This window comes from Stegostoma tigrinum, chromosome 8, assembly GCF_030684315.1.
Source record: "Stegostoma tigrinum isolate sSteTig4 chromosome 8, sSteTig4.hap1, whole genome shotgun sequence".
NCBI lineage: Eukaryota > Metazoa > Chordata > Chondrichthyes > Orectolobiformes > Stegostomatidae > Stegostoma > Stegostoma tigrinum.
Genome location: NC_081361.1, coordinates 86795039 through 86818950, shown reverse-complemented (window position 1 = coordinate 86818950; position 23912 = coordinate 86795039). Strand labels below are relative to the sequence as shown.

General features: G+C 43.9%; 1 protein-coding gene across 1 annotated transcript in view; it reads left to right on the top strand.

The window, feature by feature from the left end:
- Positions 1 to 19121, top strand: part of LOC125456667 (bromodomain-containing protein 3-like) — a 143158-nt gene extending 124037 nt beyond the window's left edge. The window contains exons 19-24 of the mRNA XM_059648083.1: positions 2303 to 2397; positions 2491 to 2593; positions 4067 to 4155; positions 5963 to 6186; positions 12457 to 12628; positions 18449 to 19121. Of these exons, the coding sequence (XP_059504066.1) occupies positions 2303 to 2397; positions 2491 to 2593; positions 4067 to 4155; positions 5963 to 6186; positions 12457 to 12628; positions 18449 to 18517 (752 nt within the window). The 3' untranslated portion in view covers positions 18518 to 19121. The remainder of the gene's footprint in view (positions 1 to 2302; positions 2398 to 2490; positions 2594 to 4066; positions 4156 to 5962; positions 6187 to 12456; positions 12629 to 18448) is intronic.
- The last annotated feature ends 4791 nt before the right edge of the window (positions 19122 to 23912 follow it).

Here is a 23912-nt window from a genome sequence, read left to right as displayed (position 1 = left end):
CAGCCTGCTCCTGCCCCACCGCACTCATCTCCACCTATCTGGACTCCATTTTCTCCCCTTTGGTCCTGGAACACCCCACCTACGTCCGTGACACCACCCACGCCCTCCACCTCCTCCAGGACTTCCAATTCCCTGGCCCCCAACACCTCGTCTTCACCATGGACGTCCAGTCCCTATACACCTGTATTGCGCATGCAGATGGCCTCAAGGCCCTCCGCTTCTTCCTGTCCCGCAGGCCCGACCAGTCCCCCTCCACCGACACCCTCATCCGCCTAGCTGAACTCGTCCTCACCCTCAACAACTTCTCTTTTGACTCCTCCCACTTCCTACAGACAAAGGGGGTGGCCATGGGCACCCGCATGGGCCCCAGCTATGCCTGCCTCTTTGTAGGTTACGTGGAACAGTCCCTCTTCCGCAACTACACGGGCCCCGAACCCCACCTCTTCCTCCGGTACATTGATGACTGTATTGGCGCCGCCTCTTGCTCCCCAGAGGAGCTCAAACAGTTCATCCACTTCACCAACACCTTCCACCCCAACCTTCAGTTCACCTGGGCCATCTCCAGCACATCCCTCACCACCTTGGACCTCTGTGTCCATCTCAGGCAACCAGCTTGTAACTGATGTCCACTTCAAGCCCACTGACTCCCACAGCTACCTAGAATACACCTCCTCCCACCCACCCTCCTGCAAAAATTCCATCCCCTATTCCCAATTCCTCCGCCTCCGTCGCATCTGCTCCCACGATAAGACATTCCACTCCCGCACATCCCAGATGTCCAAGTTCTTCCAGGACCGCAACTTTCCCCCCACAGTGATTGAGAATGCCCTTGACCGCGTCTCCCGCATTTCCCGCAACACATCCCTCACACCCCGCCCCCGCCACAACCGCCCAAAGAGGATCCCCCTCATTCTCACACACCACCCCACCAACCTCCGGATACAACGCATCATCCTCCGACACTTCCGCCATTTACAATCCGACCCCACCACCCAAGATGCTTATCCATCCCCACCCCTGTCTGCTTTCCGGAGAGACCACTCTCTCCGTGACTGCCTTGTTCGCTCCACACTGCCCTCCAACCCCACCACACCCGGCACCTTCCCCTGTAACCGCAGGAAATGCTACACTTGCCCCCACACCTCCTCCCTCACCCCTATCCCAGGCCCCAAGATGACTTTCCATATTAAGCAGAGGTTCACCTGCACATCTGCCAATGTGGTATACTGCATCGACTGTACACGGTGTGACTTCCTCTACATTGGGGAAACCAAGCGGAGGCTTGGAGACCGCTTTGCAGAACACCTCCGCTCAGTTAGCAACAAACAACTGCACGTCCCAGTCGCAAACCATTTCCACTCCCCCTCCCATTCTCTAGATGACATGTCCATCATGGGCCTCCTGCAGTGCCACAATGATGCCACCCGAAGGTTGCAGGAACAGCAACTCATATTCCGCCTGGGAACCCTGCAGCCTAATGGTATCAATGTGGACTTCACCAGTTTCAAAATCTCCCCTTCCCCAACTGCATCCCTAAACCAGCCCAGTTCGTCCCCTCCCCCCACTGCACCACACAACCAGCCCAGCTCTTCCCCTCCACCCACTGCATCCCGAAACCAGTCCAACCTGTCTCTGCCTCCCTAACCTGTTCTTCCTCTCACCCATCCCTTCCTCCCACCCCAAGCCGCACCCCCATCTACCTACTAACCTCATCCCACCTCCTTGACCTGTCCATCTTCCCTGGACTGACCTATCCCCTCCCTACCTCCCCACCTATACTCTCTCCGCCTATCTTCTTTTCTCTCCATCTTCGGTCCACCTCCCCCTCTCTCCCTATTTATTCCAGAACCCTCACTCCATCCCCCTCTCTGATGAAGGGTCTAGGCCCGAAACATCAGCTTTTGTGCTCCTGAGATGCTGCTTGGCCTGCTGTGTTTAGCCAGCCTCACATTTTATTATCTTGGCGTCTTTACTAGTTTTGCCTTGGAAAGACACTGTTCAAATGAAAGGAGGACAAGTAATTAGCCATTTAGAAAGAGCTAGCAAGAATTGCAGATGCTGAAGTCAGAGACTACAGTGTGGAGCTGCAGAAACACAGCAAGCTGGATAGCATCAGCGGAGCAGGAAAGTTGGTGTTTTGCATTGGGATCCTTCTTCATTTAGAAAACTGCTGACTTGATATTGTTTTCTTTAAGTGTTTGAAACAATTCTAGTCAATAATTCTAATTTCAATTTTAATTCTTTAATTGAAATTAGAACGTTAGTCATGACTGAATTAACATTTGATTTCTTGTTTTTTAAGGACTTCCTGCAGTTGTGTCCCCATTGCATTCACCTCCTTTGTTGAAATTTAAATGCCTGTCAGTGAGTCCTCCTCATCTGTCCACTCATGTCAAGGTGAAGTAAAATCTGTTTATACTGTATTTATTAAATGCATTTTAAACCAGCATTAATTTTAAAGAAAATAGTTTAGCAAGTGTTGTTTTCCAGGGACCAAAGCCACTAGAAGAGGAATCTAATAAATTAGCAATTAATCAAACCAAGCCATCTCTTGAAACATCCAGTGACCAAATGCCAATTATGCGACAACAAAGTAAGTTTGATGTTTCATTTTTATAATTTTTCATTTACTGTGGAATTTCAAATATATAATTTGTTACGTTCTAAAGCTAAATATGGTAGATTGATCAGCAAACAATCTTAACAGAATACATTGTGATCAGAGCTAATGGGAACTGGAGAATCCAAGATAACAAAGTGTGAAGCTGGATGAACACAGCAGGCCAAGCAGCATCTCAGGAGCACAAAAGCTGACTTTTCGGGCCTAGACCTGAAACGTCAGCTTTTGTGCTCCCGAGATGTTGCTTGGCTTGCTGTGTTCATCCAGCTTCACACTTTGTTAACAGAATATATGGCTGACCAACTTATCCTTCTCACCAGCATATATATGCGTGAATTTATATAACAAAAATGTCAGCCAGGAATTGGGATTTAGAGGTGCATTTGAAATCTTAACAAAATTTAAAATTTACACTGGATTTCAATCTCCCTTTTTAAAAAGCAGTTAGCATATGTGAAAACTATCATTGTATCACTGAATGGAACAGAATCAGTTTATTTTCGAATGGAATGTTTTTGCGTGGTGAAGTATAGCAATGTGAAAAGAATGATTTAAATCAACTTGAGAGTTATTTCATATTCTCGAAACCCTTGACCAATTGTAAGAAATTGTGTTCGGAACTTCCTGTTGGATCAGAAGGAAAAGCACCGGCCAGTGTTGATCTATAATTCTACTTGTCGTCTTTATCAAGCAACACCTTACCTTACTTCTAAGTCATTAAATTAATTGAGCTAACTTTTTATTTTATGAAACAAAAGAACCGTTGATGGATGGAAATTTGAAACTAAAACAGAAATTATCGGAGAAACTCAAGTCCAGCAGAGTTAACATTTTGAATCACAGCATTAGCTCTGCTCTCCATAGCTGCTACTACACCTGAGTTTCTCCAGCAACTGCAATGGTTTTAACTATCTTTATAGCCCATCGCCGTTCATATTTTTATGCAGTTCATCTTGCTGTGAAAATTGCAGAGTGAAGTTAGTTTAAATATGAGTAAACTTGATATTTACTGTTGATGCACACAGTGGCCCTGAGAAGCTAATTTTATGCATAGGGAATATCACATTTCTTCATTGTAAAATGCCACTTCTTTATAAAAAAAATTGTCTTCATTTTATTTAAGTTTTCATGTTAGTTCAGCCATCATTTATGTTTTCAATATTCACTTTTTAAAATTTAGGATGTTAAGTGTTTTTAGATTCCTTTGTGTGAATGCTTCAATGTGATTGGCTGCTTGCTTGTTGATAGCACTGCTGCTGCTTATTAACTTATCTCACTTGGTGACTCATTGTTAGTGGAGTTCACACAATATAGATGACTAGATCTCTGTGGTCAGTGTTCTTTTGATTTGTTAGCAAGTTCATCATTGCTGACTAAACCACATGGGCCCTTGTAATTTTGTTATTTTAGCATCACTAATAGCAGAAACATTTATCAATATTTCAGATGTGGAAGCTGCCCCTCCTGGTGAAATTAAAGCAACTGGCGACAATAAGCTAGCCTTGGAGGCTAAAGCCTGTCTTGTTACAAGAAAGGTGGGATTTTAATTTTTTATTGAACTTTTAGTTTTAGAATTACTGAGTGAAATTGAAACATTTTTAATGTCCATTTTAAATTGAACTATTGAATGAGAACTTGTCTTGAAACATATTTATCCTTTAGTGTGATGTTAAACTAAAATGCTTCACTAACAAGAGCCTTGGGTACGTCACTACAGCAATAATCTTTTGGCATGATGTATGCCTCACTAGTTATCTTTCTAAAATAAATCCTTCTTGATAAACAGTCAGATTGTTGCTTTAAGATCCGTGAACATTAGCCCCTTAAAAGCAAAGGTGGCCAATCTTTCAAAACTAAAATGATAGAAGAAAACTGTATCTGACAAAGGCTCAAGTTTTCCTTTCATTTTGTGTTCATCACTCTTTAATCATGGAAGAGCTGTGCTAAAACTGATCTTCAACACCCATCAATTTTGCAGAAGTTGTCATTTGGGTGTCCTGCTTCTACTGTGGAAGGCATTGAAATTACAGTCTAGTTCATTTTTTTGGGTGCTGTCATTTGAGAAGGTTAAGGCTATAGAGATAATGCCAAAGAAACTAATTATTCAGTGAAGCGATAAAAACTTGAATGTCTTTTGCTAGAAGTTTTGCAAGTTGAGGTGATATGAAAGATATATTCAAGTTATGGGGATTCTGTGAAGGTTAAATTAATTTAAGTTTGATCATTGTAGGCCAAGTATTTAGAATCAACAAATGGACAAGGTACAGTTAAATCATTGTGTTCTTGCACAAAAGTGCTTTACATAAAAATATGGGAATATTTCATTTCAGTAATTATTCAGTATTTCCATAAGGGTGCTGTGGCACTGGCACTTCAGTTTGTTGAGATTTTTAAAAACAGTTTTCTGTATGCTCTGGGATTTGTGCTGTGCGATGCAGAACAAACACTTATCTGTTTTCAAACCATCTTCACTTGTGCAGCTTAATTTTTTTATAATTCTTTTGATTTGCCTCCAGTTGAAAAATCATAATACCCTGCAAAGCTGAAGTTCTAGTGACTTGTCCAGGTATTTGAGACGTCAGTTTGCAGGGTTACTTGATGTCAATTTTAAGAATCCCAAACCCATGTAGTAAATCAAGCTGATTTGAATCGTTGATAGCAACCTTCAACATACAGCACTTCCTAACTCGCACATTAAGTTGCCAAATCCACTTCCAGGTCTACATTAATATCTTAGGCAACCAAAAACATTTAAAACCAACTGTCTTACTTCCACCTTGTTTGGAACAAGTGAGGTTTACCTTCCAGGTCTAATTTTATTGTCACCACTTTCTCTTTATTTTCATCAGAATGGACATCTTCCATATCTGAAATATTTAGAAAGGCTTCATACATAAAAACATCAATTCCTAATTTGATTTAATAATAAACATGTAACTATGCTTGTTAGACCTCTCCAAAATACATTATATTCAAAGTTTTGTGGAATGCCCAAAGTTAATGTCCCAAGGCCAAATACAATGCAAGTAATGTTACATTAAAAGAAAAGCAAGAATTTTTCATGCAGTGATCTTGTTTGTACCCTTTCTCTCTTCCATTGTCTTTGTGCCTGCTTTTGTTGTCTTCCACATCACATCATTTCCTTTTACTTTTGAACACTAGAACCCTGTTCTGTTATTAAGTGCAAATTTTTTATTGATTGAAGAAATATAATGTGACTGTTGAAATCCATTAAGTTTTCTTAATTAACATGAAAATATTGATGTAAAACTTTTTGTCACTTGCTATGAGATTCCTTTCATCAACCCACAATGTCACAAGCTGCTTATTTTTTGATACTAGGATATTGAGGTCAAGAATGCAAATTCTTGGGCAAGTTTGGGCAAAATGACAACCACAACTCCTCCAACAATAAAATCTTCGAGTGAGAGTTTCAAAATGTTTAGAAAAGCAGCAATAGAGAAAGAACAACGTGAAAAAGCTTTGAAAGCTCAGCAAGAAATGAAGAAGTGCCATCTTGAACAAACTGAGAATGAACAAAAGAAAATAGCTTCAGAGCAGCAACGGTAATAATTATACCAAAAGAATGGGTTTGAACCTATAAAAATGATCTTGCAGCAGCAACTTTCTGAATGTTCTTGCTGCTTCAGGTGCTGTTTTACAGCCATGGGAGCAGGAGTTCACCATTCAGCTGATCCACCCTGCCCCTCCCATTCAACATGATTATGGTTAATCAAACACTTCAATTTTTTTTTACCCACCCCATCCCTGTAATCCTGTGCACCACTCATAATCACAAATCTATCAAACCCTACCTGGCTTATACTCAAAGACTGAGGCTCACTGCCATCTGTGATAGGGAATTCCCAAAGATTCACAATTCTGAATTTTGTGACTTAAGTGCCACCTCTTTTGCCTTGTTTTTAAAATTGTGCCCTGGTCCTGCATTACCCAACAAGTGGAATTGTGCCTGCATTTAACCTATCTTAGTAAATTTCAATGAGATCACCTCTCTTTCTTCAAACTCTGGAGAAAACAGGACCAATTTACCCAATTGCCCTTCATAGGACAGCCCTGTCATCCTGGGAACAGGCCTGGTGAACCTGTGAACCTTTGCACCTTCTGTAAGGTAATACTATCTTTCTTATGATAAGGAGACCAAATAGAGCACACTACTCCTACTGTAATCTAACCAAGATCCTACACAATGGAAGCAAGACTTCACTACTCTTGTCCTGAAAGTCTTTTACAACAAAGGCTTCTATTCCTTCCCAATAGATTGCATCACCTGCTTGCAAGAAAACCAAGGTCCTTTTGTACATTTATATCTATTTCTCACTGTTTATGAAGTACTCTGCATGTCTTTCTCCTTGCAAACCTTTCCACATTATTTTCCATCTGCAGCATTCTTGCTCATTCACCTAAGTCTGTCCAAATTCTCCTGAAGCTGCTTTACATATTCCTGTCACTCTCATGCCTGCTTAGCTTTGTATCCTCTGCAGTTTGGAAATGCTGCATATGGTCTCCAACTCCAAATCATTGATTATCTATATTGTGAACAGCTGGGCATTAATTGCTGACCCTTCAATTATCCCGCTAGACACTCTGCCAGTGTGAGAGTGACCCATTTTATACTTACTGTTTTCAATCTGTCAGCTAATTATTAATCATGTAAGTATATCACCTCATATCCCATGTGTTTTTGTCTTTCTAACCAGCCTCTTGTGGGGAACTTTATCAAATGCTTTCTGAAAATCCAAGTATGCTAAATTCTAGGAGATTTTTATTTTTGAATCTTCCTTAGTGAAACTGTAATATTTAAATTCTGTCATTTCTCTGTTTCCTGTTATAAATTTCCTGACGGTGCTTGTAATAATTCCATTCATTTTAGATAAACACTTCCTTTCTACATGCCCATAAAGGCTTTTACAGTCAGCTTTTTTTCTGTTAGATTACATTTTTAAAAAATTTGTTCATAAATATGGGCATTGCTGGCTGAATCAACACTAATTGCCCATCCCTTATTGCCCTTGAATTGACAAGGTCATTTGAGAGAGCAGCTAGGAGTCAACGACATTGCTATGGATCCAGTGTCACACGTAGATCAGGCCGAGTAAGCACAGCTGATTTCCTTTGCTAAAGGACATTGGTTTTTTTTTACAATAGACAGTGGATACGTGGTCAACATTTTCAAATTTCACGGGATTCAAACCCATGTTCCCACTATGTTGGGACTCTGGAATACTTGTCAAGTGACAGTACCATTATGCCACAATCTTCCCATTCCGCTATGGCTATGGAGTGTTGCTCTGTTCAAGTCTTGATAACTTGGGCTGCACGGTGGCTCAGTGGTTACCACGACTGCCTCTCAGCACCGAGGTTCAATTCACCTGTCTGTGTGGAGTTTGTGCATTCTCCCTGTGTCTGTGTGGGTTTCCTCTGGGTGCTCAGGTTTCCTCCCACAGCCCAGAGATGTGCAGATTAGGTGGCTTGGCCATGGTAAATTGCCTATAGTGCCCAGGGGTGTGTAGGTTGGGTGGATTGGCCATTGGAAGTGCAGGGTTACAGGGATCAGGTAGGAATGGGATGCTCTTCAGAGTCGATGTGGACTTGTTGGACTAATTCACCTGTTTCCACACTGTAGGGATTCTGTGAACTATGATATAACCCTGGAATGATGGTTGTAATAAGTGCAAGAAGTGTGAAAGGTTTAATCGATCATTCTGATCGGTCCAAAATCACTCCGTTTGACTCAAAGTTGATAACTTATTGCAATAAAACATTCTATAAGTGAAGAGTGCTTAAATTCTCCAGTGCTCATTGATTGCATTTCACAATTCATTAATTGCCATCTTCACTTGGTAATAAGAATGTTTTAGCACAAATTTCAATACTGTGAAATCAGACACAACAGAAGACTATGCTGAGCTACAAAACGCATGCAGTTAGGTTAAAACGAACTCGTCCTCACCCTCAATAACTTCTTTTTTGACTCCTCCAACTTCCTACAGACTAAGGGGGTGGCCATGGGCACCCGCATGGGCCCCAGCTATGCCTGCCTCTTTGTAAGTTACGTGGAACAGTCCCTCTTCCGCACCTACACAGGCCCCAAACCCCACCTCTTCCTCCGGTACAGTGATGACTGTATCGGCACCGCCTCTTGCTCCCCAGAGGAGCTCAACAGTTCATCCACTTCACCAACGCCTTCCACTCCAACCTTCAGTTCACCTGGGCCAGCTCCAGCACATCCCTCACCTTCCTGGACCCCTCAGTCTCCATCTCAGGCAACCAGCTTGTAACTGATGTCCATTTCAAGCCCACCGACTCCCACAGCTACCTAGAATACACCTCCTCCCACCCACCCTCCTGCAAAAATTCCATCCCCTATTCCCAATTCCTCCGCCTCCGCCGCATCAGCTCCCATGATAAGACATTCCACTCCCGCAAATCTCAGATGTCCAAGTTCTTCAAGGACCGCAACTTTCCCCCCACAGTGATCGAGAACGCCCTTGACTGCATCTCCCATATTTCCCGCAACACATCCCTCACACCCCGCCCCCGCCACAACTGCCCCAAGAGGATCCCCCTCGTTCTCACACACCACCCTACCAACCTCCGGATACAACGCATTATCCTCCGACACTTCCGCCATCTACAATCCGACCCCACCACCCAAGACATTTTTCCATCCCCACCCCTGTCTGCTTTCCGGAGAGACCACTCTCTCCGTGACTGCCTTGTTCGCTCCACACTGCCGTCCAACCCCACCACACCCGGCACCTTCCCCTGTAACCGCAGGAAATGCTACACTTGCCCCGACACCTCCTCCCTCACCCCTATCCCAGGTCCCAAGATGACATTCCACATTAAGCAGAGGTTCACCTGCACATCTGCCAATGTGGTATACTGCATCCACTGTACACGGTGTGGCTCCCTCTACATTGGGGAAACCAAGCGGAGGCTTGGAGACCGCTTTGCAGAACACCTCCGCTCAGTTCGCAACAAACAACTGCACGTCCCAGTCGCAAACCATTTCCACTCCCCCTCCCATTCTTTAGATGACATGTCCATCATGGGCCTCCTGCACTGCCACAATGATGCCACCCGAAGGTTGCAGGAACAGCAACTCATATTCCGCCTGGGAACCCTGCAGCCATATGGTATCAATGTGGACTTCACCAGTTTCAAAATCTCCCCTTCCCCAACTGCATCCCTAAACCAGCCCAGTTCGTCCCCGCCCCCCCACTGCACCACACAACCAGCCCAGCTCTTCTCCTCCACCCACTGCATCCCAAAACCAGTCCAACCTGTCTCTGCCTCCCTAACCTGTTCTTCCTCTCACCCATCCCTTCCTCCCACCCCAAGCCGCACCCCCATCTACCTACTAACCTCATCCCACCTCCTTGAGCTGTCCGTCTTCCCTGGACTGACCAATCCCCTCTGTACCTCCCCACCTATCCTCTCCTCTCCACCTATCTTCTTTTCTCTCCATCTTCGGTCCGCCTCTACCCCCCCCCCTCCCCATTTATTCCAGAACCCTCACCCCATCCCCCTCTCTGATGAAGGGTCTAGGCCCGAAACGTCAGCTTTTGTGCTCCTGAGATGCTGCTTGGCCTGCTGTGTTCATCCAGCCTCACATTTTATTATCTAGCATGCAGTTAGTCCAGGATTCCAGTCGGCATTGTTTTAATTCATTCACAGGATGAGGGTGTCACTGGCTAGGCACCCAGTGGGCAATTAAGAGTCAACCACATTGCTGTGGGTTTGGAGACACAAGTAGGCCAGACTGGGTAAGGACAGCAGTTTGCTTTCCTAAACAAAGTTAGTGAACTAGAAAGGTTTTCCCAACAATTGACAGTAGATTCATGGTCATTGTTAGACTCTTAATTCCAGATTCTTATTGAATTCAAGTTCCACCATCTGCTGTGACAGAACATGACCTGCATCTCTGGATTAACCGTCCACCATTAATACCACTAGGCTATTGTCTCCCAGTTTTCCTCGATATTTGAAGCTGCAGCACCATGACGTGAATATCTAATGTACTATAATCCAAGTTAGAATTTCATTATTTAGAAAACCACAAGACGTAGGGAGCATTCAGTCCACCATGTCTTTGCCATTCAGTGAGATTTTGAGGATCTGATGATCCCCCAACTTCACTTTCCTACGTTTTCCCCATTACCCTCGAATCTTTTGCTGATTTTAAAAATGTCTTTGAGCCTCAAGTATGCTTTTTGCAAATTATGTGAAGTTTAGAAAATACCTTGAGAGTGACCAAAAGCTTGGACGAAGAAGGGGGTTTTAGGGAGGGTGTTAAAAGGATTTGAGCATGGTGGAGGGCTAGAATGAAAGAGGGAAGAAATTTCAATATTGTGCTTGAATGTTGGAAGGCACAGTTCCCACAGATATGCAAAGGGCAGGGTAGGAATTCATAATTGATCCAAATTGAAGGAGCAGAAAATTTGAAGCGGTGATTGAGTACTGATGGATATTGCCGATGAGAAGGCATGGCTGTTGAGATATTGAAATATAATTTTAAAGTTGTGGTCATGAGGAAATAGCAAATGATGTGGGTCAGCAGGCATAGGATATTGTCAGACTGCCTCAGAGCATATTTGATGCTTGGCTGTAAATTGGCTGAGGGGGCGGAGTGGAGAAAATGTTCAACAGTGAGTTTTGGCCATACCTACCCTGTAGCATCACTGACAATATGAAATGTTGTATGATGGTATGTACAGCTACTGCTGATGTAAAAGATTTTGTCAAGTGATGTATCTAGAACTGGTTTCACAAAAGTAGCCATTTTAGACATCTTAATCCTTGTTAATGACTCAGCTAGAATTCAATGCCCGTTCCTTGTTGTGGTTGACATGGTGATTATGTGGATTCACCTTGAATCACTACATTCATTGTTTTCACATTATCACAGAACAAGCAGTTCCAGCACTTTTGGACCAGCAACTCGGAAGGAATGGTGGCAAGTTCAGATCAGGAGGGGAACTCGAGAGTCATGGTACCCTGGTTCATGCTCTTGAAGCCCAAAGTTGGTTGGGTTTTTTAGATTTGACACCAATTAAAACTGAGATTCTGTAGTTCATTCTACAGGTAGTATGCTTAATGAAAGGCCAGATAGGAAGCTAAACAAAGAAGTGGCTTTCTTCTGGATCAAATTGAGATCTATAAGTGCTATTGTTGTAACATTCATCAGATGGTGAATCTTAGAAAAATCCAAACCCGTAGGGTAGTGCAGAAAGATTACATTGAGGTAAAATTTTGGCCATGATCTGATTGAAGAATGGAGCATTTTTGAGGGACTGAATGTATTTTGCCAAACTTCCATATGTTTCAGATCTTGATAGCCATCTGTGTGAAGAAGTTTCTTCCAAGTTTCCCTCATTTGTGTTTTTGTGAATGATATTTAAATCTGATCCTGATTGCTGATCTGTGTACCAGAGAAAATAGAATAAATAGGGAGAAAGTATTAAGAGTGCTTTTTGTTTTGAGTACTATATTAGTTCTTCCTTAACCTGTTCTGCTCCGAAATCAATCAATTCCAGCTTCTCCAACATCTGTGCATTACTATATTCCTCATCAACTGCAATTACTGCGATAAGCTACTGCTTTATTTTCTACGTCTTTTTACACCTTCTGAAAATTCAATGCACAGAATTTTCCACATTACTCCAGCTGAACAATGTTTTGTGTATCTTTTTGTTTTTGTATTCAATAACCCTATTTATCAAGTTAAGTATCCCATATGCTTGCGTAATTACCTTACTCAAACATAAAATTTCCGTTGAAGCAGTCGCACTAAAGTGATGCTTATGTTGCAGAGAAAAAGAGAGAGAAACTATCCCAGAAGAGAGTCAAACAGTTCAAGTCGCGGTCAATGAGAAATTGACTGAGCAGAAGGTGCAAAAGGAAAATGAATCACAACAAGAATCATTGGATAAGGAAAGAGAATTGGCTAGGAAAAGGGAACAAGAACGTAGACGAAGAGAAGCAGTAAGTAGCCAAAGAGAAATATTTTCAAAGCTGTTCTGAAATTTATTTCTCAAATGACTAAATAGTTGTTGTGAATTGTACTCTGTTCAGATGGTAGTTTTTAAATTTGAGAAGCTGCTTCCACTATTTGTGAAAACCATAGAAGCACATTTCCTATTCACAGTAATAACACAGCATACAATTAATTTGTCATTGCTGTTTTAATCTACAGTTCAAAAGTTGCTTTTTTGTAATTAAGAAATTGCTCCATTTCAGTGGTACTATAATCTGATGTAATGGACTGGGAACCCAGGATGATTTTTAAGAAACCGCTTGCCTTAAGCCAATTATATTTTGACTTGGTGCATGCTATTTAATACTGTGGTGCTGGTTTAAAACAACCTTTTATCACCTATCGACACTGGATACATTGTGGTTAGGATTTCCTTGTCAAACAGCTATTGCTTCATGCGCAGACTTTGGTGTTTTGAATGTCATTTAATTAGAAAAACTACTAGGATGTACTGACTTTATAGATGGAGTGCAAGACTGGACTCTGTACTGAGGCAGATGCTAGGCAAGGGTGGTGGGAAAGGTCAACCTTGCACCTCTGTTTTATCAGGAAATATTGTTTCCACATACAGTGCTCCAGCTGCACGAAAGACATCCAAGGGGAATATTATTCAAGAGGAATGTGACATTTGCCCGTTGCTGAAATGCGGTATTGGTATGTTCAGTGGAACTGAGACAAGGCTGATTCCAGGAGTGGCTGGTCTGACATATGAGGAGAGATTGACTAGGTAGGGATTGTTTTAGCTAGGGCTCAGACTTATTGACGGGGGGTAGGGGTGGTGCGGTGGGGTTCGCTCTCTTAGAATTAAAATCCTAACAAGACTAGACAGGGTAAATGCAGGGAGAATGTTCCCAATGCTGGATATGTCCAGAACCAGGGGTCACAGTATGAGGATTTGGGGTAGGTTTTGGAGTAGATCTGTAGCTCGGTTTGTGGATGTTGAGATAATAGCTGCAGATGCTGGAGAATCCGAGATAACAAGATGTAGATCTGGATGAACATAGCAGGCCAAACAGCATCAGAGTGGCAGGATGCTGCTTGGCCTGCTGTGTTCATCCAGCCCTACATCTTGTTATTGTGGGTGTTGAGGTTGGTTGGTTGGCTCGCCAAGCTGGTTTGTTGTCTTGCAGACGTTTCGTTACCATCCTTGGTAACATCCTCCAATGAACCAGGTGTGTTTTCCCACCTAGTTTTTAAACTTGGGGATCCATTGAGACGGATTGCTTTGCTTCCGGTTTTCCTCCGTAGTGGAATGTATATGGGGTCAAGTTCAATATGTTTATTAATAGCATGCTTCATGGAGTGTCATGCGTCTAGGAATTCTCGTGCTTGTCTCTGCCTAGCCTGTCCCAGGAGCTGGGTGTTGTCTCAGTCAAAGTCGTGGTTCTCCTTTGTCCACGGGGATTGAGATGAGTGAGTATTGGTCGTGTGTTTCTTTTTTTTTGTAGCCAGTTGGTGTTCGTGTACTCTTGATTTGGGGTAGACAATTTAGGATGGAAATGAGACATTTCTTCCCCAAAAGAATGGTGAACCTGTAAAATTCATTACCACAGGAAGTAGTTGATGCCAAAATATTGAATGTATTCAAGAGGCAACTAGATATAGCACTTGGGGCGAATGGGATCAGAGGTTTGGGGAAAAAGCAGGATTAGGCTATTGAGTTGGACAATCTGCCATGATCGTGAAGAATGGCGGAGGAGGCTCAGTCAAATGGCTTCCTCCTGCTCCTATCTTCTTTGTTTTTAGATAATCAACGTAGTCAGCAAAGAGCTAATGCTGGTGGAAAGAAGTGGCACACTGCATGAACACTCAGTCTCTGCGCTGTGTGGCTAGATCTAGGACTATTTCCATAAACTCATCAACATTCATAGCATCTGCCTGCTTATATGGGTTCTGTCACCAAAGAGTAAATGCAAATCTATGTGGCATCCTGCAACTGGGTGCCTTAATGCCCAGTGCATCCATGATCTGCGGCACGTAGCTGTCCTGAAAATAGATTAGATGATCCAGAAAATATATCTATGGTCCTAGGAATGGAATATCCTCAAAATTTGCTGCTGAAAATGTTCAGGGCAAGACTGGCTTCTCCAGAATACTAATACTAAAGAATGCCGCTAATTAGAAGCATCATTCAGAATGATTTTCACAACAGAAAAATATAGCATGAAACTGCCCCATAACAGCCATTGAAATACCTCCTGGAACAATCTTGGCAGTTGAAGGTGGTGAGGCTTGATCCAGACTTCATTATCAGAAAGGAGAGACAAATCAGTCATTGCAACTAATTTGTGTTCTTCTGTTAATAAAAACATCCGAGTACCAGAAGTCATCTTGAGGTTTTATGATTGAATTACATTGTTCAATCATTTTTCTATACAAAACCAACATTATTCATTCTTAGTCACTGAGTTTTGGTATGTAGGTGACCTTTAGAGCGTGTGCTCAGTCAGAAACTGAGCTCCAATTATTGTCGACTTTTTCTCCAAAGCATGTGCAAAAATTAACCTTTCACTAATCGCAACAATTTAAGATCCTCTTCCAACCTTTTCCCACAGTGCAATACCTCTCCTTGTTGATTTAAGGTCAACAGCGAAATTGTGAAAACTATGGGCCGTTTTCAAGATCCAGGGAGCCGCCTCTTGGCGAAGGTAGCATGCACCTTGGCCTTCACCTGAATGAAGACAGAACTATTTGTGATCCAGGATGTCAAACAAAAATTAGTCATTTATTATTGGACAACAGTGATCCCCTTGCTCCTGTACACATTGAAGTCTTGGACTTCTACAAAGAGCATTGCCATCAGCAGTACCTTTTGCAAGACAATCCAAGTCCTGTGGCAGGAACGGGATTCAAACGGCACCATCCTATCCCAAGCTAACATTCCCAGCTTTGAGGCACAAATCACTCAACCTGGAGCATGACATATATTCATATTCCTGACGCCAGACTCTTGTAGCGACTGTTCTACTCTGAACTTGTGGGAAGAGAGGAGGACAGCAGAAACACTTGATGTCCTTAAAGCATCTTTGAAGAAACCAACATATCTGTCAGTTCACGGAAATCCCTGGCTTATGATTGATCAAAATTGAGAATTTGGAAAATACTAAACATGGACTTTGAGACAAATGCAGAGATGAAGTTGAAGCATCTGAGAGATTGTACAAACTTCCAAACATCTCTCTTGCCTGACCCCTCAAATATTGCCTCCCATTACAAGCATCACTTAACCTCAAATGCTGCAATGTCTGCAGATTACACATTAAACTTTATCAGACATATCAAAATCCATCAACAGAGTGTTGTAAGACTGCTAAGGGAGCAGGGGAGACCAAAGGATTTCATTCTGTTATCAACATTCTGCAAGCAGTTAGGGCTAGAGAGGAGTCCTGAAGTGCATAGAATTCAGAGAAGGAAGATCTAAAGGCTACGGAGATGTTAGTAAAAGGAGACGTCTCATATGGTTGTTGAAGAGATGAACTTAACGCATCCATGTTAAGTAATAGTGTTGTGAGTAGCAGTTTGTTTTAAAGGTCTATTGAAATGTTCTCTCTAATGTTTCTTCCTGTTATGCAGACCTCAGAGGTCCGCCCACCATATTGGCTTCTGGAAACGGAAGCAATATATTGGCACGCTGATTAGCATACACAGAACTTCTCAACATATGTGTAAGTTTACAGCTTAGAGGGAATATTGGTCTCTGGGAGGGACATTAGCTGAAGAAAGTAGCATCAAGTAAATGCACTAAAATTTGTTGCAAGAAAGCCAATTACATCCATGTCTGATGCACGAGATGCTTTAGTGTGGCAATAAGAGTGACTATGCACTGAAGTTTGAGAATGTGCAAGTGCATTGATGGAATAAAGTGGATGAATCTTTCTGATATTTGTGATGAGATCCTCCAAATGTTCCTAATATTGTGATAATTTACACTATACAACTTTAACAACTTTATCAATGAGACATCAAAGATAAACTGTTCCACACAGAAAGAAGCAGCAAATCTGTCTAATAAACTATCAAGGGACAAGCTCAAACTTCTACAAGAATTGAAACCAATTAGTCACGTCTGCGAAAAGAGGGAGTTGTAGGTCCTCTTGAGGCACATGGTAATGTTTCTACTTTGGACTAGAAGGTCAGGGTTCAGGTCCCACCTGCTCCAGTGGTGTGTAATAACATTTCTAAACAGGTTGATTAGAAAAGTAGATTAAATTTTTAAAAATTTAGTTGAAACTATATGAAAGAAATTGCTTTGATATTTGATAAGCTGGCTGTTTTATACCACAAGGACAAGGATTGCTCTGCAGAAGAATTTAAGGAGTTAACTGCAGGAAAGCAGTGTCTTCAAATATACAACTAATACTGAAGTAACCGGGAACAGTGGAGCTATGTAAGATAAGTCAGTAGCTTGTTTTCTTGCAGTAATTGGATGAAAGGACTTAAATTATCCATAATATCATGGAGACCTGAAGGACACACAGGAATGAACAGCATAACACTCTCTTCAGCAGACCTCCAGAGAGCAGCTTTGCATAAGGATCACATGCCAGACACGTCCAGAGACGGACACTGTTAGTTGAAATCTTTGCTAAGTTCCACCATTAATCAGGTAATAGCCAAGTTGAGTTGTGAGGTTTAACTTGATTATTTGAGGGTCTTACTTTGGTTGATGTATGCAATGCAGTTTAAATCATTGTTCCAGTCCTTGATTGTCTGTGTGATTTATTCATAAGTAGCTGAATAAACAGTAACTTATGATTTGCCCACAACTATATAGTTTTCATCTTTTTCTTTTCTAAACCTATTTATACTGTGTTGCAGCTTCTGGTGACTGTTGAGTAACTGACCTCCCATGGTAGCCAAAAAGAAAAATTAAACTTTGTGTCTAATCAAGAGATAGTAGGAACTGCAGATACTGGAGAATGAGATAAGGTGGTGTAGAACTGGATGAACACAGCAGGCCAAGCAGCGTCATAGGAGCAGGAAAGCTGACATTTCGGGCCTAGACCCCCCTTCAAGCCAGGTTTTATTCTGGCTTGTCATATATTGCCATCAGCTAAGATCATAAAACCAAGTAATAGGAGTAACAGCTGTTTGTTTGTGTTTACAGTAAACATAGTAACAAAATAATATGGTAACGCTAAGAACTAAGCCAGTGCTTTGTGAAAAGATCTACATTTTCTTTTGAAAGTTTTTAAATGTTTATTAACTTAAATCATTTCTTGGAAATTCAAACGGATCAAGTGTGTAGTGGAATACTATCCACTTGCCTGAATGATGATTGTAATTCAAACAACACTCAAATCTAGGATAAAGCACCTTGCTTAATCAGCAACCTTTAAACACACTTTCTGAACACTCTTCTTACCACACAATGACACAACAGTGCATATCATCTATAAAATGCACAGCAGCAACTTATCAAGCATGCTTTCAATGGCCCCTCCCAAACCTGCAACCTCTACCACTTAAAAGGAAAAGGGCAAAAGATGCATGGGCACAATACCACTTATCCCTTCACCCTTAACCATTCTGACTTGGAAACATATCACTCTCCTTCACTGTCACTACATCAAAAACCTGGAACTCCCTCCATGAGGTCACAGTGGTTGTGTTTAATTCATATGGACTGCAGCAATTCAAGAACACAGCTCACCACCACCACCACCTAGAGGGCAATTGGGGATGGGCAATAAATGTTTGCTTTGCTACAAACATTAGTATCCCACGAATGAATTTTTAAAAAAAAGGTTTTCCCAATTTCTTTACAGATGGCGACTACCATTGACATGAATTTACAGAGTGATATTATGGCAACATTCGAAGAAAATCTTTCATAGAAATCTTGAAATAATTTGGACTTGAATCATTGCAAAAGTAAATATCGTATCTGCATGATCATTGAAAAGACCTGTAGTGACAGGTTGCAGTCCATTCAGCATATTCTGGACAGTGCTCATGAGCAGACCTTCACGTCAGTTTGATGAACAGATGCTAACTGCAGTGCCTCTTGAGAGCTGAGGTGGAAGAACTTGCAGTTTCTTTTTTCCTTCCATTTCCCAAATGCCCCAGAGCTCTTCACAGAAAGGAGATACATTGTGCATTTACCAATGTGTGGAGAAACTGGGTCCCTGATTCCCCAATGATGAAGGAAGCTTAAAACTCTTGAGAATAAAATTTGAAGTTTAAAGAAAAATGTAATCTATCTATTGGCCATTTAGAGATAAAAGATTATAACAAAAATGAATGCAGAAAAAGCAAAAATTTCATTCTGCTGGCTCAAGGAGCCTACAGTTCAGTGTAGTTATAAAACTTTAAGAACTGTTGCATTTAACCACATTACTGAAGTGATGTAATCTTAAGTGCTTGTATTGGGATTAAAAACTGAAGAGACAAGGAATATCTGCGTTAACTTGTTAGATTATGATTCGCTAAGTTAATTATTACAATGGGGAAAAAATTGTGCTGTCATTATTTTTACCATAACATTTTGACATTGGCAATAAAATTAGCTAGACTTAATAAATATACATATTGTGATTTTCTTGTATCTTGTAAAGTTGATTTTTTGATACAGTTGGAATCAAACATGTATTAAGTAGATTTAGATTTTCTTTTGTCTCAATGGTGAATATACCATTTTCTGTATCGGGCTATGTTCCCATAATTAGTACTATCTTAGTTACACCACTTTGGAACTAACACCTCGTCTGCATTTGCTAGCTGCTAGTTAAATAAAAATGAATTCCCCCTTCTTTAAGAACTATTTGCAGCAACCTTTGAAGTGGAATTGTTGATTTGTGAAAGTGTAGTGATTCAAATATGTGACCTTTATGATTTTGGAAGGAGATTGGAATCCATTCAAACGGGCATGGAGGGGTTACGCACAAGGAAAAGTGGTAGGGGATCCTATGATTCGAAATCAGATCGTATTTTGTGAACAGGATTGAGATACCCCAATAGTGTCAGAGATAATGGGAACTGCAGATGCTGGAGATTCCAAGATAATAAGATGTGAGGCTGGATGAACACAGCAGGCCCAGCAGCATCTCAGGAGCACAAAAGCTGACGTTTCGGGCCTAGACCCTTCATCAGAGAGGGGGATGGGGGGAGGGAACTGGAATAAATAGGGAGAGAGGGGGAGGCGGACCGAAGATGGAGAGTAAAGAAGATAGGTGGAGAGAGTGGAGGTAGGGAGGGGATAGGTCAGTCCAGGGAAGACGGACAGGTCAAGGAGGTGGGATGAGGTTAGTAGGTAGCTGGGGGTGCGGCTTGGGGTGGGAGGAAGGGATGGGTGAGAGGAAGAACCGGTTAGGGAGGCAGAGACAGGTTGGACTGGTTTTGGGATGCAGTGGGTGGGGGGGAAGAGCTGGGCTGGTTGTGTGGTGCAGTGGGGGGAGGGGATGAACTGGGCTGGTTTAGGGATGCAGTGGGGGAAGGGGAGATTTTGAAACTGGTGAAGTCCGCATTGATACCATATGGCTGCAGGGTTCCCAGGCGGAATATGAGTTGCTGTTCCTGCAACCTTCGGGTGGCATCATTGTGGCAGTGCAGGAGGCCCATGATGGACATGTCATTCAAGAGAATGGGAGGGGGAGTGGAAATGGTTTGCGACTGGGAGGTGCAGTTGTTTGTTGCGAACTGAGCGGAGGTGTTCTGCAAAGCGGTCCCCAAGCCTCCGCTTGGTTTCCCCAATGTAGAGGAAGCCGCACCGGGTACAGTGGATGCAGTATACCACATTGGCAGATGTGCAGGTGAACCTCTGCTTAATGTGGAATGTCATCTTGGGGCCTGGGATGGGGGTGAGGGAGGAGGTGTGGGGACAAGTGTAGCATTTCCTGCGGTTGCAGGGGAAGGTGCCGGGTGTGGTGGGGTTGGAGGGCAGTTTGGAGCGAACAAGGGAGTCACAGAGAGAGTGGTCTCTCCGGAAAGCAGACAGGGGAGGGGATGGAAGAATATCTTGGGTGGTGGGGTCGGATTGTAAATGGCGGAAGTGTCGGAGGATAATGCGTTGTATCCGGAGGTTGGTAGGGTGGTGTGTGAGAACGAGGGGGATCCTCTTGGGGCGGTTGTGGCGGGGGCGGGGTGTGAGGGATGTGTTGCGGGAAATGCGGGAGAAGCGGTCAAGGGCGTCTTCGATCACCGTGGGGGGAAAGTTGCGGTCCTTAAAGAACTTGGACATCTGGGATGTGCAGGAGTGGAATGTCTTATCGTGGGAGCAGATGCGGCGGAGGCGGAGGAATTGGGAATAGGGGATGGAATTTTTGCAGGAGGGTGGGTGGGAGGAGGTGTGTTCTAGGTAGCTGTGGGAGTCGGTGGGCTTGAAATGGACATCAGTTACAAGCTGGTTGCCTGAGATGGAGACTGAGAGGTCCAGGAAGGTGGAGATGGCCCAGGTGAACTGAAGGTTGGGGTGGAAGGTGTTGGTGAAGTGGATGAACTGTTCGAGCTCCTCTGGGGAGCAAGAGGCGGCGCCGATACAGTCATCAATGTACCGGAAGAAGAGGTGGGGTTTGGGGCCTGTGTAGGTGCGGAAGAGGGACTGTTCCACGTAACCTACAAAGAGGCAGGCATAGCTGGGGCCCATGCGGGTGCCCATGGCCACCCCCTTAGTCTGTAGGAAGTGGGAGTAGTCAAAAGAGAAGTTGTTGAGTGTGAGGACGAGTTCAGCTAGGCGGATGAGTGTGTCGGTGGAGGGGGCCTGGTCGGGCCTGCGGGACAGGAAGAAGCGGAGGGCCTTGAGGCCATCTCCATGCGGAATGCAGGTGTACAGGGACTGGACGTCCATGGTGAATATGAGGTGTTGGGGGCCAGGGAATTGGAAGTCCTGGAGGAGGTGGAGGGCGTGGGTGGTGTCACGGACGTAGGTGGGGAGTTCCTGGACCAAAGGGGAGAAAATGGAGTCCAGATAGGTGGGGATGAGTTCGGTGGGGCAGGAGCAGGCTGAGACGATGGGTCGACCAGGGCAGGCAGGTTTGTGGATTTTGGGAAGGAGATAGAAACGGGCCGTGCGGGGTTGGGGAACAATGAGGTTGGAGGCTGTGGGTGGGAGGTCCCCTGAGGTGATGAGGTCGTGAATGGTGTTGGAGATGATGGTTTGGTGCTCGCGTGTGGGGTCATGATCGAGGAGGCGGTAGGTGGTGGTGTCGGAGAGTTGGCGTCTGGCCTCGGCGATGTAGACTCCCACGATAAGACATTCCACTCCCGCACATCCCAGATGTCCAAGTTCTTTAAGGACCGCAACTTTCCCCCCACGGTGATCGAAGACGCCCTTGACCGCGTCTCCCGTATTTCCCGCGACACATCCCTCGCACCCCGCCCCTGCCACAACCGCCCCAAGAGGATCCCCCTCGTTCTCACACACCACCCTACCAACCTCCGGATACAACGCATTATCCTCCGACACTTCCGCCATTTACAATCCGACCCCACCACCCAAGACATTTTTCCATCCCCTCCCCTGTCTGCTTTCCGGAGAGACCACTCTCTCCGTGACTCCCTTGTTCGCTCCACACTGCCCTCCAACCCCACCACACCCGGCACCTTCCCCTGCAACCGCAGGAAATGCTACACTTGTCCCCACACCTCCTCCCTCACCCCCATCCCAGGCCCCAAGATGACATTCCACATTAAGCAGAGGTTCACCTGCACATCTGCCAATGTGGTATACTGCATCCACTGTACCTGGTGTGGCTTCCTCTACATTGGGGGAACCAAGCGGAGGCTTGGGGACCGCTTTGCAGAACACCTCCGCTCAGTTCGCAACAAACAACTGCACCTCCCAGTCGCAAACCATTTCCACTCCCCCTCCCATTCTCTTGAATGACATGTCCATCATGGGCCTCCTGCACTGCCACAATGATGCCACCCGAAGGTTGCAGGAACAGCAACTCATATTCCGCCTGGGAACCCTGCAGCCATATGGTATCAATGTGGACTTCACCAGTTTCAAAATCTCCCCTTCCCCCACTGCATCCCTAAACCAGCCCAGTTCATCCCCTTCCCCCCACTGCACCACACAACCAGCCCAGCTCTTCCCCCCCCCCCCCCCCCCCCCCCCCACCCACTGCATCCCAAAACCAGTCCAACCTGTCTCTGCCTCCCTAACCGGTTCTTCCTCTCACCCATCCCTTCCTCCCACCCCAAGCCGCACCCCCAGCCACCTACTAACCTCATCCCACCTCCTTGACCTGTCCGTCTTCCCTGGACTGACCTATCCCCTCCCTACCTCCCCACCTACACTCTCTCCACCTATCTTCTTTACTCTCCATCTTCGGTCCGCCTCCCCCTCTCTCCCTATTTATTCCAGAACCCTCACCCCATCCCCCTCTCTGATGAAGGGTCTAGGCCCGAAACGTCAGCTTTTGTGCTCCTGAGATGCTGCTTGGCCTGCTGTGTTCATCCAGCCTCACATCTTATTACCCCAATTGTGTGTTGCCTGCCCAGTGTCAAGGTGGAAGATATTTCAAGTTGGCTTGAAAGAATACAGAAGAAAGAGAGAGGACAAAGATCCAATTGTTGTGATCCATGTTGACACCAACAACTTGGGCAAGACATCCTGTATGGGCAATTTCAGGAGTTAGCATTCATTGTGATGTCTATGACCTCTTATTTGCCAATTTCAGATGTGGTTGCAAGGGGGCTTAGGACTGGGCTCTAAATATCCGAGGGTGTGCATTATATTGAAAAGGCAGGCAGAGGGGAAAAGGTTGCCTTGTTAGCTTAAAACAAAATTAAATTAATAACAAAAAGCAATGTAGGGTTGGAAGGTGTATAATCTTTGTCGTAGCCCCTCCCAGCAGTAGACAGGATGTGGAGTAGAAAATAAATCAGGAAATAGAAAAAATTCATAGGAAAGATGCAATTACAAAATCACTGGGGACTTCAATATGTAGGTGCATTTTTTTTTTGTGGAATATCTAACATTTGACTTTTTGGAATAGCATGTGGTAGAGCCCACTGGAGAACAGGCAGTTCTGGATTTGAAGCAGAATGGAAACAGATCCTTCGGCCCAATTCGTCCATGCTGACCAGACATTCCCATCTTGTGTCTGGTCCCACTTGCCAGCATTTAGCCCAAATCCTTCTAAACCCTTCCTATTCATGTACTTATCCAAATGTTGTAATTGTACTTGCCTCCACCACTACTACTGACAGCTCATTCCATAAATGCAGCACCCTTTGTATGAAAAGGTTACCCCTCAGGTCATTTTGCATATCTTTCTTCTCTCACTT